We start from the raw sequence: 15,950 nt of genomic DNA, 5'->3' as shown, positions 1-15,950 counted from the left end.
GGCCTTATACAACAAGCAAGAGAACTAAGTGTACGTAGTTATTAAGTAAATCAAATATTTTGCTCTACAATTTTAAGCGTAAACTTAAGAGACTGTACTATACAAACATTAAATATTGCGACTTTTTTCAAAAAAAAAAAAATAAATAAATAAATAAAAATAAAATAAACGAATGAATTCAATAACAATTAAATTGTTTTATTTATATATTTTTGGTTAATTTTTAAACGTACCTTAATAATGTTCACTACATCAATTTTGTTAATTTGGAAGACGTGCGCTTTTTATTTTTGGTAATAGCGGATGATCTATAAAACTAAAAAGTTTGAAGAAACTTGTATTCTACTTTTAAAGGCAGGGCTCTGGCATAATATATATTTATTTATTGATTTAATCGAATGCAAATTTTAGTTGATCAAATATTTAAAGTGTATTTATAATGAATAACAATAAGATGATATTTCTTAAAATTACTCCGATTATGTTTATGAGTTCGAATAATTTGATGGGAAAAAAAATTAATTTCAGTACTCTTAATATCTTATCAGTTTTTGGGAAAGTAAAACAAAATTTTGATATCCAATTTATAGCAAGTATGTTGCTAAATTTTATTCACCGACTTATAAGACGTTTACAGTTCAGATGTGGACTACTTTGCCTTTTCACCTAATGCAACACGTTGCTATCGACAACAGTTGACATATTTCAATGTTGTGCCTAGATTCCAAAAAAAAAAATTAAATATGTAAAGAGTAGGCAAAACGAAATTCACAAATTAGTTTAAGGTCAAAACATTGTTCGCATAGTAAAAAAATGCAGAGGCTATTTTTGAATAGTTTTTCGTTAATGAAAAATGTTGATAGGAGAGAAAAGATACTCAAAATAGTATGCAATTTGCTAAATAATAAATGCTAAAGAAAGTGAGCTGTGCGAACTGTTTTTGTCAGCCAATTTAAATTGGCTTTACATAGAAGATGCAGTCGAGTATTGCCTAGTAAAGCAAATATTGGCATTAAGATCTTTCGGATAATCATAATATATGATGAAGTTTTCTAAATGTAAATGCTAATGAAAGGGAGCTGTTCGAGTTGCGCCAGCTCTTCTTCCCTAGCCCAGTGACGCGACCCACTTGAATTTGCTTTGCATCTCCGGGTGATAGAATATGCATTCGAGCTTATTAATGCAATTCTTGCCGTAACGACAGGGCTTCGGATGATAGAAGGTGCAGCCGACTTTTGTGCAATTCGGATAGTATTTGCACATGGTCGTTGCCGTAGTCGCTGTCACCGGTGCGGATATCGATTTGTAGTTTTGCACAGGTATCACATGCGACGCTGCCAATACAAAGATATAATTGTCATTAAGATAGAAGTGCATATTGTTAACCCATTTCACTTACAGAGAGGCGGCAAAACTAGCTGCACGTGGCTGAGATCACGCGATCCACTGTGCGCAAAGTTGCAATCGATGCTCATGCAAGCCAAGTCAAATTTACATTTAGGATGGGAGTACATGCATTTGTCGGCGAATTTGCAGTTAGGGAAGGATTTGCATGGCGCCGACGGGTGATAATATTCACAGAATTGCTTGTTGCAGTTCGGATGATACTTGCAGCGCTCCTTCGGCTTTGCCACCTTTAAAACAGTCGAGTCCACACTGACGGCACTTACTGTGAAAAACATAAGCAATGAGATGTTCTTTTAATGGCCATTGAATACACACATGTATAAAAAATATATTGCTTACATTTACATAATTGCATTGGCTTGCTAGAAAATTGTTAAACGTATATATCTAAGTGTGAACAAATGTTAAAAACTTAACATTGTACGATTAACCAACCAAGTTTCGCACACTGTTGCTTTACAGTGCATTGGCTAACATTTGTATAACAGTAGAGCGTGATGCGACTGAAACAGAATTACGATCCTGTTACCGCTGTAAATAACTCTTTCTTATTTTATTCTATTCAGTAAACATCAATAATTACCAGTTGATTAACCGAATCTTGCAATATTAATAGTTTTTTGACCATTCATCGAAAATATCATAAAATTATACATATTTTTCATGCATCTGACTGATGTCGCTTTTTAATCATCGACCGAAATTTGGTTTTTTTTTTTAAATTTGGTTTTCTAAAAAACAAGCTGCAGTCTGTTTCAAGGAACTGTTAGTTATTCCGAATTTTCAAGAAGCATATTAGTTTTTTAACATTACATTAACAGAATTTCTTAACAATTTTCCTGAGGATAACAGAACAATAGTTATGAATGTTATTGACTTACGTGTGGGCAGATTGTCGTACTTCCGATCTTCTGCATTCCGTATAGAGATTCGGCGTTGCTCAATTGAGGAGTCACGATCTTTACTGGCCGAGCGACGCTTTTGCTGCTGCTGTTGCTGTTGCTCCTCTTCGGGCTTAATCTTGAAACGAATAGGCGTGTGCTTTACCTTACAGGGCGGTTCCATAGTTACCGACGGTGTAGCTGGCGCAATTGATGACTTCTCGTGGTTAATGTTGCGTTTGTCCAACAGGTTCGGTGGAAGTGGTGGCGTCGTCGAGCGATTGCTTTCCTCCAGCTGAACTTTCAAATCCGCTTTAACGTCATTGGAGGAAGAGGCGGCCTGGTTGGAGGTGCTGCTTAGCCGTTTGCTAGTTGCGCGTTTACGTGGTGATGCATGCACCGGCTCTTCATCCTCATCATCATCAGCGTCGTTCTTGATGATGATCTTTTTGATTTCCTGCGTCTGCCGCAGCACCTCACTTCGACGCAGACTCCGCGATGGCTTTGGCGGAGGCGTGTTGCTCGAAGTGGAAGGCGATGACCGTGAAGAGCTGCGCGCCCGTTTTGACTTGTTTTGTCTATTGTTGCTGTTGGTTGAGGAAATCGCAGTGCAGGTCGTTGAAGTTGGCTCAACACTTAGTAATTGTAATGTTGCCGAACTGGTCGAGGATACCTGGGGCGAGGGCGTACGTTTGCGTGGACGCTTCCGATACGCTGCAGCAGCGGCATTTCCTATAGATTTGTCTCCATTCAGTGTCACCACGAACTGTGTTTTCGATACAGTTGGAGATGAGCAACCAACGGTGACCGTACTTTTCTCCACATGCATGTCAATATCTATGTCCGCTTCCTTTGTATTGTGAACCAACTGTGGCACGTAAGTCTCATAGTCGCCAACGCTCAAGCTAGGCACATACTCCTCTTCAGCCTCCTCCTTTGCCACCAGCTTAATCTCAGATTGTGGCTCGACCGACTTCCGCCTTCGCTTGCGATCTCTGTGCAGCACATTCACCACTAGCTCCCTTCTGCTGTGTCGAAACAGTTCTCGTCCAGCTCTCCTTCCGGTTGAATCATTTGAACGACGCTTGCCCAGTGTAGAGCTGATTATCTCTGGCTCATCTTCGCTAGCTGATTGCTTTGTCGCAGCAGCTGATGTGTAAGAAGTCGTTGTTTTAGCTAAGATAGTTGATCGTTGTGCATCGGCAACAGCTCGCAGTAGCAGATTTTTGCATGCCTGGCGACGTGGCGAAACTTGTGGCCGCGGCTTGATCTTGATAACTGAATTAACGGGCTTCTCCAGTAAATCCTCATCATCAGATGGCTCGGGAGGCTTATTAACTGCCACAATAACACGCGACCCAATTCGGTGCTTATATTTGCTCTCTGGGCTGCGACTGGGCGATCGTCGACTGCGTAAAGTTTCACGGTCCCGCTCTCGCCGGCGAGTTGGCTGCCTTTCGTTGCGTTCTCTGCGTTCCTTGCTACGCTCTGTTTTCTTATTTTCTTCCTTTTTATGCTCGCTGCGTCGATGCGCCGGGACGTAAAGCTCGACCTCTTTTTGTGACCGCGATCGATCCGGACGATCCGGCTTAAGTGGCTGTTGTGGCACTAGGGGCTTACACCCTAATCGCTCGTGCACCGAGCGACGCTCTGAACGTTCGTCACTTGACTTTTGCTGCGCTTCAATTTCAATTTGGGCTTTTGGTTTTTCTCTAGCTACTACCGGTTCGGACGTCCTGTTAAACACAATGGGACTCTTTGGTCTGCGTGTGTTTGAGTTGGAGTTGGCTTCTTTTGCAGCTGGTGTAGTGTTATTGACAACAGATTCTTCCGGTTCGTGTATACTTAGTATATCCTCTACATGCGGTTGGGGTTCCCCCTCATCACTTTCATCGTCCAGTTCACCAATTTGACGCAAATGTTGCTTGGCCACATAGATTTTTCGCTGTATTTCCGCTAATTCGGCAATATCCTTCTCCCGATTGCCGCTTGTGGTAGTTGAGCTAATCTCTGATATAGTTGGTATATCGAAATCTTTTGTTGCCTGCTGCAGATCTATTGGTTGCGCCTGTTGCTGTGGCTGTGACTGTGACTGCGGGTGCTCATCGTCTTCGACAACTTTACGTTTTTTCTTTTTGAGCAATAGCTCATCCTTTAGGTTGCCATCGATGTCAAGCGTCTTTTTGGCTTTTTCCAATAGTTCCTCGGCAAAAACGTCCGTTATGGAGCTGATTGGCGGCACGGAATCGGCTGATCTTGTCGTAACATCAGCCGATGTATTGAGCAGATCGTCGCCCGATTTTCTACATGCCCTTTTATCCCTTTTGTCTTTGGCTCTTTTATCTTTATCCTTGTCCTTATCCTTGTCTTTGTCTTTAGGTTTGGGTGCTTCGACTTGACGTGTCTTGCGTTTTTTGCCGCTAGCTAAGTAAAGCCAAAATTAAAATACACTATTAAAATGAAACTCAGAGGGAAACTCACAACTCGATGCTGGCAATGTGACTTCCTGTAGCTTTTGAAGAACTTCGTGCAGCCATGTAACAAAGAGATCCGTCTGATCGCCGAGGAATAGATTTAGCTCAGCGTTCATTTGCTGCTTGGTACGTTTGTTGGCTACCATTACCATTACATAGTCCGGCAGCTCATCGTCTATGAAACCGGCAGAGCCACCGGTGCCTAATTCGAGCAGTTTCGCCTTTACGGCACTCTGTGGTGTTTTATTAAATTGTGAAATAAAACAGAGTTGATTACGAGTTCATTGATTTTTCGCGAATAGAAAAAATGAAACTTACGCGCATCTTCTGCCCAATTTCGCTGCCAAGATTGCAATCCATGTTGGCGATTATACTAGGGAAACACTGTGTGCATTAAATGTGGCGTTTGCTCCTATTTGCCGAAGTGTTACAACATTGAGAAAATTAAAAAACCTACGAGAAATATTATTTTTTAGCAACTGCAGTACAAAGTCAATGTGACCAAAACTTGACAGTCAAATAATACCAAATTGTTACTTTCATGTTACTTAACATACTGAATGGTCAACGGGTAAAAACGCTCACACTGACTTTCCTAACGAAGTGGCCTGAATGGCAATTCGTAGTATGACAGAAGAAGAAGCTGAAAAAAGTATTTCAGTCGAGTTTCAGTACGACAATTTTTGTAATTTCGTAATAAAATGTGTAATAATGGAAAACAGGCAGCCCAGTTTAAATGATGTGATAGTGCCAGGTGCGTTGTATTGTCAAACTTTATAAATTTGCACAAATATGGCGTCCATTTGGCCCTAGCCAAGAGGTACGCTACCTCTGGCTGGCTGGCTGGCCTCAGCCTCAGTGCCCTGGGCCCGTGTGAGTGCAGAATCTGCGCGAATGGCCGCATAGAAATAAATGCAATTTTATGATAATTATGTGCATTTAGCAAACAACTTGTTGCATTTAATATGTACCCCACCATTTCTATTGCAGAATTGTACTTCCTAATTTCAAAATTTCTGACTGCGGGGCCGCTGGAAGAGACAGCAAAGGTTGGTGATCGGGCATTTTAGTTAAGCGCCGCCCTGCAAAAAGAGCGCAATTTCTTCGTTTGAATTTCGCTTTTGTTTACAAACATTTTACTAACCCGATTTCCAAATATTCAATTTTCAGGTTCTAGTGCAAGAATTAGAGCAAAAGAAGGTAAGTGTATTTGTGTATGAGTGGCGTTGTGAGGTGACGCATTAAATTGACATGCTTTTTTCTTTGAGGATTTCCCTCTGCTATGCAATTTTTAATGCAGAAACTCAGCAGCGTTTGTTTATATATATTTTGTTTTGGTTTTGTCGTCGTCGTTGTTGTTGTAGCGCAGCCGGCAGCAGCCTACACCGTCTGCTTATTTCAGAGTTCAAAGCTATACTGAAATTGAACTGAATCGTATAACGGTGTGACAGTACGGGAGAAGTCCGTCTGTCTGTACCGTCGTTTGTCTGCTTAATAAAAGTAGGTAAAAAGTAGGCTCCCGGTTGTGGCGGCAGCAACGGCGACGTCATTATTTTGATGCCCAGCAAGTGCAAGTGATAACAAATTTTGAATGCCGCTTCTTCCATTACCCATAGGTACTGCCCCGACGCACCGACTGGCTAGGAAATGAGCATGAACAGACATTTGCTGAATTGGTGAGTTATTGTTGTGATATGTTGTGTTTATTTGTCAAATTTGGTGATTTGTGCTTGCATAATTGAAATTAGTGTTCAGATTTTACGTCTTCGAATTTTTGTTTGACTGCGTTTATGTGTGCGTGTGCGCTTTGTGACGTCACATGGCCATCGATTGATTGACTAGACACTTGTTATACTAATATTTTTTTTGCAAATAATGAAGATTAGTTAAATGCAACAATTAACAATGTTATTTAAATAAATAAATTAATTAATTGAACAATATAAAGTAACAAAAAAATGATAAGTTATAAGTAAAAAGTGAGATTGCGCTAAAAATATGACATATTTAAGTGGAGTGTAGTAAATTTTGAAAAATTAGATAAATTAATTACAATTACATAGTAATTTTAATAACAATCTGCCAATGGCCGACATCTTGCTTTCAATACATGCACAGTCAAATACGTGCATATGTATGCATGCTTGTGTGTATTTATGTGTTGGTAACCATATGCCTGTGTCAAGGTTAGAGCAAGACGGCTATAGGTACTTGCGCCTCGAACAGCTGCGCACTGTTGAGTTATCGATATCGACAAATCGTTAATTTTCAAATTTGTGTAGGAACAAAAATACGCGCATATTGGCCCGAATCATTTGCTAGAAATATGCAGTCGTCTTGGTCCATTAGTCGACAAGGAGTTGGCACCAAGCGTCCCAGGAATAAGCTCATTGCTTGGCACTGGCCGTCAAAATTTGTTACGCACAAAAGACACCGTATATCGGCATCGTACTCTTCGGGATTATTGCACACGTCTGCATGGCATTTCACTGCCAGACTCAACGCTCACAAAGCCCATACACAATTTAAGTAAGTAGCTATAATAAATACGATGAAAATCAACAATTATTAATACTTTTATTAACTTGTAGCCAAAGTAATCAACGGCCGAGAACATGGTGGTTTGGTTCGTCGCAAATTGCTGGTGCCCACAGATCTCTACCGCAAGACAAAGCTGTTGCGGCGCACAGTTGGCCACCTTTCCTCGGTGTATTGTGTACTTTTTGATCGCACTGGTCGCTACATAATCACTGGTGCCGATGATTTGCTTATCAAGATTTGGTCTGCGGCGGATGGGCGTCTGTTGGCTACGCTGCGCGGAGCCTCCGCCGAAATAACCGATATTGCAATTAACTTGGATAACACAATGTTGGCTGCTGGCTCAGTTGATCGCATTTTACGCGTTTGGGACATGCAAACAACTTCACCGATAGCAGTTCTTGCCGCCCATACGGGCATGATAACCTCTGTTAATTTTTGTCCATCGCCACGCAGCGATCTCAAATATTTGGTGACAACCAGCACAGACGGTTCAATTGCCTTCTGGCAGTATTCGACACCGCGTGGCCAAAAGATAACTTTCGCACCGAGGCCCACACAGTACCATGAAAAGTTAAGGCCGGGCCAAGCTCAGATGATGTGCACTACTTTCTCACCGGGTGGCATGTTTTTAGCAGCTGGCTCAGCAGACCATCATGTGCGCGTATACATGATGGCCGAAGACGGGCCCAAGCGCATACTGGAAATAGAAGCTTATACAGACGCAGTCGATTCAGTGCAGTGGTCGCATCGCGGCTTGCGTTTCATATCAGGCAGCAAGGATGGTACAGCGCACATCTGGACCTTTGAGTCGCAACAGTGGAAAAGCATTAAGCTATGCATGACCGAAAGGCTGCCGAGGTAAACTTAAATATATTAACAAAGAAAATTGATTTAATGTTAATCTATGTAATTATTCTTCCAGCTGTCCAGAGCCAGAGGAAGGCAAGAAACTAAAGGTTACAATGGTTGCCTGGGATGCCTCTGATCGTTATGTTATTACGGCAGTCAATGATTTTACAGTGCGTAGATTGACCGAAAGAAATAATTAGTAAATCAACTATATATATATTCTTTGTTTAATAGATTAAAATCTGGGATTCAAAATCCGCTAAGCTACATCGCGTGCTTCGGGGCCACAAGGATGAACTATATGTGCTAGAATCGAATCCAAGGGATGAACATGTGCTGCTTTCGGCAGGCCATGACGGTCAGGTGTTTCTGTGGGATATTGAGCAGGGCGTGTACGTGGCTCAGTTCTTTAACGACATCGATGGCCAAGGACATGGCAGCGTATTCGATGCCAAATGGTCACCGGATGGCACCATGATAGCGGCGACTGATTCACATGGCCATATATTAATCTTTGGCCTTGGTATTGGCACAGAAAAGTACAAATTGGTAAGTGAGAGGGAAACCTAAAAGATGAGTTCTATATTAACTGTCCCTTCTTTTTAGTTGCCTACAGAGCTATTTTTCCACACGGACTTTCGTCCGCTGCTACGTGATGCACATCATCATGTAGTGGATGAGCAAACGCAAATAATGCCGCATTTAATGCCCCCACCATTTCTTGTCGATGCTGATGGTAATCCCCATCCGACTAAATACCAGCGCTATGTTCCCGGCCGTGAAAGATGCAGTACGGATCAACTAATACCCAATTTAACCGTGGGCATCGATGGTATTGTCATTGAGGACAATATAAATGCGCCGCCGAACGCTGCAGCTCCTGCTCCCGCTGCAGCAGTTGCTGTTGGGGTCGGAGGTGTGGCAGCAGGAGCCATTGGACCAGGCGGCAATGGACCAGGTGGCAATTATTCGCATATTGATCGCATGATTGCTGCGCTAGCTAATCGTCAGGGCAACAACGTTAATAACGCGAATGCGAACGATGGCAACATTTTGAATCAGTCATTCGAGCGACTTATCATGCGGCAAGGACAGGATCAACTGCCCGATTCGAATTCCTCACGTAGTACCCCGCAACGCGGTAACGTGTTGGGCGGACGTCGTTCGTTGGCCGAGGGCGCGCCTCGTCAAGGTTGGGCCGCAGCACTGCCAGCAGCACCGGCGCCAGCAGCGGGTGAACAGTTGCAAGCTGAACCACTACTGGCTGTCCTACCTGCACAACAAGCAATGCCATTAAAATTTGTGCGTCGTACTTACGTGCGCCCCATGAAATATGCTCAACTGCAGAACCTCAAGCAAACCATATATTCTGCTGGGCAGTACGAAATGCAAGAATATAAACGTGAAATGCGACGTCGCCCTATCATGATTAATACGGCCAGTGCAGCTTCTGCGCTTTTGGCTGGAGTTGGCAGGCAACGGAATACACGATCTAATGGGGGTGGAAGGCCTGGACGTAGACGTGGCGCTCAATCCGGTCAACAGCAGCAAGGAGGCCAACCGCCAGCCTATCGGACGCGTGCTGTACGTGGTCAGGAGGAAGACAACTATGAAGATGCAGCGGTGGCCGCCCCACATGAGGAGGAGGAAGATGACGATAGCAGCAACAGTTCCGGAGACACAAGTTACTCGAATGTTGAAGAGAATCTTGAGGATAGTAGTGAAGAATCAGACACAGATAGCTCTGATTATTCAGACTGGGTGGCCGACACGCCCGGCCCAAATCTCGAGCCCCCAAAGCGCTCCAAGCGCAAACCACTCTCTCGTCGTCGAACTATCACCGATGACAGTAGTGATGATGCAACGCCAGGTCATGCAGCTGCCTCCAGCAAAAAGCGTGGGCGCAAGCGAGTGTTAATACCGCCAACGGCGCCAAATGGCGAAATTCCAGAGCTTTACCGTCCAGCTGAGTGGCTTTCGGAAGTAATACCACGCAAAGCACCGTACTATCCTCAAATGGGCGATGAGATTGTCTACTTCCGCCAGGGTCATCAGCGTTATCTAGAGGCTGTGCGTCTCAAAAAGGTCTATAAACTATCGCATAGCTCAGAGCCCTGGAACTTTCGTACGCTACGTGACCATGAGCTGGTGCGTGTAATTGGCATTAAATACGAGATTCGTCCGCCGCGTTTGTGCTGCCTGAAGCTGGCCATCATTGATGATGAGGGAAATATGACGGGCACTACATTTAAAATTAAGTATCATGACATGCCTGATGTGCTGGACTTTCTGGTACTGCGTCAGACCTTCGATTTGGCGGTGCAGCGCAACTGGAATATCAGCGATCGCTTCCGCTGCATGATCGGCGACGGCTGGTGGATGGGTCAGATTGAGTCGCGTCATGCACTCAGTGCCGACTTTCCAGACTCGTTTTTCATGTGTTTCCGCGTACGCTGGGATAATGGCGAGTACGAATATATGAGTCCCTGGGACATGGAGCCCATTGATGAACAGCGCCTACCTGATGAAGTGGGCGGCGCTGTACCTGTACTACCAGAAGAAATACGCGCCACTCTATATCAGCCGAAGTCCGAGGAGTGGCATCGGGGCGATCGAGACGGCACTTGTCGTCGCATAATCAATGGACTCGAACAGGTAAGTGCCCAAAATTATAATTCTAAAAACAGAAAACACAGCAACATATTTATTGATCAATATAATTTAAGATAATAAATTTATCGCAAGATTCGTCTCCTTCTAGTCAGTGCATTGCAAACAAAAATAACAATAGAGTTTATTGACCTTATACAATCCTTACTTTCATAGATTAATGTAGCGTCTTTTGAACTGATCTTGCATTCAAGGAATCTGTTAAAAAATTAAATTAAAATTTTTTAATGTTATCCGATGTTTTTCGTATTAGTGTCGAATGGAGACTAACCATTGTATTAACACAAAAATAGACGATCCGTTTTCCCTGCCTACTATTTATTATAGAATAATGTAAATTTAATGTTAAAATAATATTAAATTAATACATTTTAATTATTTCCCAATTCAATTTCCAGGTGATGCGCCTATCCATAGCGGAACACTTTCTGGCGCCAGTTGACCTCAATATATATCCGGACTACGCCTATTTAATTGAGTATCCCATCGATTTAACAACAGTCAAGTCGCGTTTCGAAAATCACTTCTACCGTCGCATCACGTCGGCTCAGTTTGATGTCCGGTATTTGGCCACTAATGCGGAGCAGTATAATCGTCGCCACACAAGCATCGTGAAGCATGCACGCATTGTGACTGATCTTTGTTTACGTATCATAAGGTAAGTTATATATAATTTATTGACATTTAAGTTGTTTCTTTTCGAAATAAATTTAATCGTTTGCTTATTTTTCAAACCTAACAGGGAAGCCGATGAGATAGACGTGGCAGCCGTTTATCATCAGCTGGTTGACGTTTACCACTCATCAGAGTCGGAGAATGAAGCTGATTCAGATGTTGTACCATCGACCAGCACCGGTCCAACCACTTCAGCAGCAGCTGCCCGTCAGCGGGTTTCATCGACACGACGGTAAGAAACCAAATAGAGCCAGAAATGTAATAAAATGTTATTAAAATATACTGTTTATGCAGCTCGAATCGTATACGCTCAGATGGCGATTGGCGCTCCGACTGCCGGCAGCTGTTGGATCTGATGTGGCAGAGGCCAGATTCACTGCCATTCCGCGAGCCCGTCGATACTATTGAATTTCCCGATTATTTGGAAATCATTGCCACACCGATGGACCTGCGGACAGTCAAAGAGGATCTGCTGGGCGGCAATTACGATGATCCATTAGATTTTGCCAAGGATGTGCGCCTCATATTCCTCAATTCCAAGAACTATAACACCAATAAACGCTCACGGGTGAGTCCTCTGGCCGGATCTGGGTACTGCTGCAGATCGTCATTTATTCCAAACCAATGCCAAATGCGTATCAATCGCTATTGTCATTGGCGTTAATATAATTGTGATTTTATTGCTTTATTGCCACTGCCTTTTAATGGTTAATACAATCGTTAATAAGCCGAACAAATACTTTTCCAAATTTCAAAATTTGAGTAGTTTAAATTTAAAAAAAAAATGTATGCAAAATTCAAATTTTTTTATTTTTACTATTTTTTTTTATTAGTTTTAGAAAATAATAGAATATTCTAATACACTACTTAAACTGTCCTTTCTAAACCTTTCTTTAAATCTGGTTTTTCCTAAATTTAATGAAATACGTTCCCTAAATAATATAATCATTGTATTTAATGATTAGCCGAAAACGAAGATCCCTACAGAAAAATATTCGCTTTATGCTGACCAAACTTTTATAAGTTTTACATACGAGATTTTTCGTTTTTGTCATTTTACTTTGGTTGATCGATTCTTAAACGATATTTAAGAATGGTTTTCTATTTGACCGACCCCTTACACAATGCCTATATATACAAATTTGAATTCTTCATTATGTTCTTAAGTTCTTAAAATTTGATTTAATATTGGTTTTTGCAAAAAGTGGAAGCCCAATTGTATTTCGTTATTTCTCCAATTTCCCGCACTGCTAAACACTCCACAATCTCACACACCAGCTCATCTCTTCTTAACGTTTCTTTTGCAATTTGTTGACATGCCTTCAAACTTCAAATTAACCACCACCCAACTCATAAACCATCAATCGAATCACTCGAATCAATCAAAACCCATCAAATATTTCGAACTAAACCAAATGAATGACGATCCGTGACAATCAACTTAAATAGGATAATCTAGCGGTAAGGTTGCTCTTGGGCTACTATTTCAGCACAACTCAACACCTATTGAACCCATTCAGCTTCAGAGTTCCTCTTACTAATGGGATAAATCGAATTTTTATTGCAGATCTATGCAATGACTCTTCGTTTAAGTGCGCTCTTCGAGTCGCATATTAAAACGGTGGTAAGCAGCTGGAAGGCGGCTCGTAGACGCGCCAACAAGAACAAATCGGGCAGCAGTGGACGTGGCTCCAGCAGCCCTAGCAAACGAACACCACCGGATCGTGCCACACGGCGTACACAGAAACCATCAGGTGCTGCCAGACGATTACCAGCACACACAAGCGAGGAGGATGAGGATGATGACGACGATGATGATGATGATGACAGCGTGGCACAGCAACAAGCTCCGCGTGGCCCGCAGCGTGGCAATAGGCGTCGCAATGGCGTAGCTGCTAGTACCGCAATTTCTAGCTCCAATCGTGTTACATCATCGTCGTCTAACCCGCAGCAGCGCCGCCATGAGAGTAGCAGTAATTCGGACAGCGATGAGGAAGAAGAGGAGGAGGAAACGACATCGGATGCCTCCAGCGATGAAAATGAGGATGATGAAGCGCACTCCAATGGCAGCTCACCGCAGCAGGCACGTCGCCGTCGCGGACGACCAGCGCGCCAGAATGTCAGTGATGATGAGACCAATGCCAACGATTCTGAAGAAAGCTATAATCCAAATGAGCGGCGAGGCCGAGGCCGTGCAGGAGGTGGTAACAAGCGTAAGGTGAACAGCAAGCGAAGACACAACAACAAAAGACATCGTTCGGATCAGGACGGTCAGCAACCTGGTGGAAGTCGTGGGGCGGCTGCAGCCCAAACCCGTCGCACACGCCGTTTGCTTGGCAGCTCCGAAGAAGAAAATCATACCACAGCATCCCATTCCCATCCAGATGATAGCACTCAGGACAGTCAGGCACCCAGAAAAAAAGGTCGGCCAGCAAAGAGCAAGAGTTCAACGACCGTTGGAAATGGGCCAAGCACCAGTGCTGCCGCAGCTTCGGCGGGTTCCAGCGTTGAGAGTCCCTCACGAAATACGCGTGCCAATGGCGCCCGATCACAGAATGCTGCTGAAAATGATCACAGCTATCATTTGCCCGTTCGCAATGGTCGTATCATTGATTCAGATACAGATTCTCATGGCCCAGTCGGGCGACCCACAAGGCAGAGTGCAAAACGTGCACTGATGGATTGGGCGCGTGGCAGTGATATCGAAGAAGAAGAGGAGGACGATGAAAGCGAAGAGGCTGAAGAGGTATGTCTCGTAAAACAAATCACAAGTCATATGAATAAATAATAATTCACTATTCCCGCCTATCAGATTCTACCCACGCCCACGCCCACTAAGGACGACTTGCCGTCGACTAGTCGGGCTGCCTTAGGTCAAGCAGGTGCCTCTGCTACTGCCACGTCATCACGGCAGCTGCGTACAAATCGCAATACCGTTGTAACTGCTGCCGCGGAGAGCGAAGATGACGATGACAGTGATAATGAGCCCTTGGCCAATAACCAGCAAAGTGAGTTTCGAAAGATCTCAAATGCTATTATAATTATACTATTTTGTGTTTATCGTTTGCAGAAACTGCCACTGGACCAGCAAAAACTAGCACACCAGCTCCGCATCCGTTGACGTTGCGCCGACGTTTACCGTCAGTGCCACTTAGCACGCATATGACGCGATCGCATGCCACATCAACAACTAGTAGCTCCACTCAGCAGGAACCAGCAATGGCTGCGCATGACCATAACTATTTAGGCAATGAGTCAGCGGCGGCTTCTCGCGCACCTCGACGCGTGTTGTCGCGTCATCAGCGTAATGCGGATGAACTGGACACAAGCATCGATCCGCTAAACAACTCACGTCTACTGTCTCTTATGTCAAATCCCAGACGTCCCACCTCTACAACAAACAATGCAACAACACGTCGACTACGCGCCCGTACCAGTCAGGAGCATTCCCAGAGTGAAGAAGAGGCACAAGCCGCAGAGCTGCCTGAAGAAGAGGAGGCCGCTGCCTCTGACGAAGGCACTGATGGTGGTTCCAGCTCTCAGGGTAGCAACGATGATGATGATGATAATGAACCAACTGCCACAGACTCTGAAGACAATCAGCCTCTAACCAGCTATGTATCACCCAGCAATGGACGAACACGGCGTAAAACTAAAACCTCATCTTCATCAGCAGCGACTGTAACGCAGGGACGCGAACAGCGACAACGTCGTCGTGGTCGTGCACCTTCCGATCAGTCTGCCAATGATGACGATGATGATGATTATGAGGCTCCGCGTGGGCGCCCCAATCGTCTTCGTAGTAATCAGCGCAGCGGTCGCAATCAGAAACGTCCGCGTTATAATGAGCAATCAGATGAGGAAGATCAACAAGAGGGACACAGCCAGCGAAAGCGTATCCGCAACGGCGATGCTCAAGCCGCGACCAACAATAATAGCTCCCAAGAACGCGAGCAACAGCCCCACCTAGAGGATGGCGACGGCAGTAGCACAGTAGACAGTGACGAACAACTGGTGAGCGTCAGCAGCCGGGGACGTGTGCGTAAGATATCAGCAAAAGCACGTGGCATATTTAAGGATTAAAGTTGGGCCTTCAGCTGCGCTGCGCTCAAGACTGTTTTATGTATAAACTAATTATAATTGCATGAGCAAATTACATTTTCTATCATTTGCTTCTTATTATTGATTAATGTGTAAGAGTAATTCATTGTCATTGTAACACGTCAGGTGTCCTGTGTACCGCCATCCACGCCCGCTAGTAAGCCCCCACCCCCAGACTAGACTTAAGGAAATCGTGTTCTCATGTGTAACCATATTCACTATATATAACACAAGTCCCAAAACCTTCATGCATTGTTTAAAATTTTTAATTATTTTTTCCGGCGGCACGCTCTCCAGACTGCTGCTACATATTTTCATGTAGTTGCGCTGTGGGTGTTGCAGCAACCAACTG

General features: G+C 43.9%; 2 protein-coding genes across 2 annotated transcripts; one reads left to right on the top strand and one right to left on the bottom strand.

Annotated features, from left to right (window-relative positions):
* Positions 1-1,017: 1,017 nt before the first annotated feature.
* On the bottom strand, positions 1,018-5,283 carry LOC111593596 (zinc finger CCCH domain-containing protein 14). Its single transcript, XM_023306453.2, has 5 exons — positions 5,081-5,283; positions 4,770-4,995; positions 2,289-4,712; positions 1,400-1,669; positions 1,018-1,334 (listed from the first exon to the last, which is right to left on the bottom strand). The coding sequence occupies exons 1-5, from the start codon at positions 5,120-5,122 to the stop codon at positions 1,108-1,110; spliced, it is 3,189 nt and encodes a 1,062-aa protein (XP_023162221.2). The 5' UTR covers positions 5,123-5,283; the 3' UTR covers positions 1,018-1,107.
* Positions 5,284-5,377: 94 nt separating this feature from the next.
* On the top strand, positions 5,378-15,597 carry LOC111593597 (bromodomain and WD repeat-containing protein 3). The gene is made up of 15 exons (XM_023306454.2): positions 5,378-5,516; positions 5,753-5,811; positions 5,933-5,962; positions 6,379-6,438; positions 7,045-7,291; positions 7,354-8,161; positions 8,226-8,322; positions 8,387-8,701; positions 8,759-10,807; positions 11,221-11,480; positions 11,565-11,729; positions 11,792-12,065; positions 13,065-14,243; positions 14,310-14,505; positions 14,568-15,597. The coding sequence occupies exons 1-15, from the start codon at positions 5,390-5,392 to the stop codon at positions 15,578-15,580; spliced, it is 6,879 nt and encodes a 2,292-aa protein (XP_023162222.2). The 5' UTR covers positions 5,378-5,389; the 3' UTR covers positions 15,581-15,597.
* The last annotated feature ends 353 nt before the right edge of the window (positions 15,598-15,950 follow it).

The sequence above is a fragment of the Drosophila hydei genome, unplaced genomic scaffold (genome assembly GCF_003285905.1).
Source record: "Drosophila hydei strain 15085-1641.00,03,60 unplaced genomic scaffold, DhydRS2 tig00000063-arrow-pilon, whole genome shotgun sequence".
NCBI lineage: Eukaryota > Metazoa > Arthropoda > Insecta > Diptera > Drosophilidae > Drosophila > Drosophila hydei.
The sequence above is the reverse complement of the archived record's forward strand: the minus strand, read 5'-3'. Positions and strand labels throughout refer to the sequence as shown.

Excerpts from the sequence above, each read along its gene's own strand:
- LOC111593596 (XM_023306453.2), bottom strand. The coding sequence starts at position 5,122 with ATGGATTGCAATCTTGGCAGCGAAATTGGGCAGAAGATGCGC. Across the intron at positions 4,996-5,080 it reads AAATTGGGCAGAAGATGCGC|AGTGCCGTAAAGGCGAAACT; the intron begins GTAAGTTTCATT and ends AAAACACCACAG. Across the intron at positions 1,670-2,288 it reads GTACGACAATCTGCCCACAC|TAAGTGCCGTCAGTGTGGAC; the intron begins GTAAGTCAATAA and ends TGTTTTTCACAG.
- LOC111593597 (XM_023306454.2), top strand. The coding sequence starts at position 5,390 with ATGACAGAAGAAGAAGCTGAAAAAAGTATTTCAGTCGAGTTTCAGTAC. Across the intron at positions 6,439-7,044 it reads AACAGACATTTGCTGAATTG|GAACAAAAATACGCGCATAT; the intron begins GTGAGTTATTGT and ends AAATTTGTGTAG. Across the intron at positions 8,702-8,758 it reads GCACAGAAAAGTACAAATTG|TTGCCTACAGAGCTATTTTT; the intron begins GTAAGTGAGAGG and ends CCTTCTTTTTAG.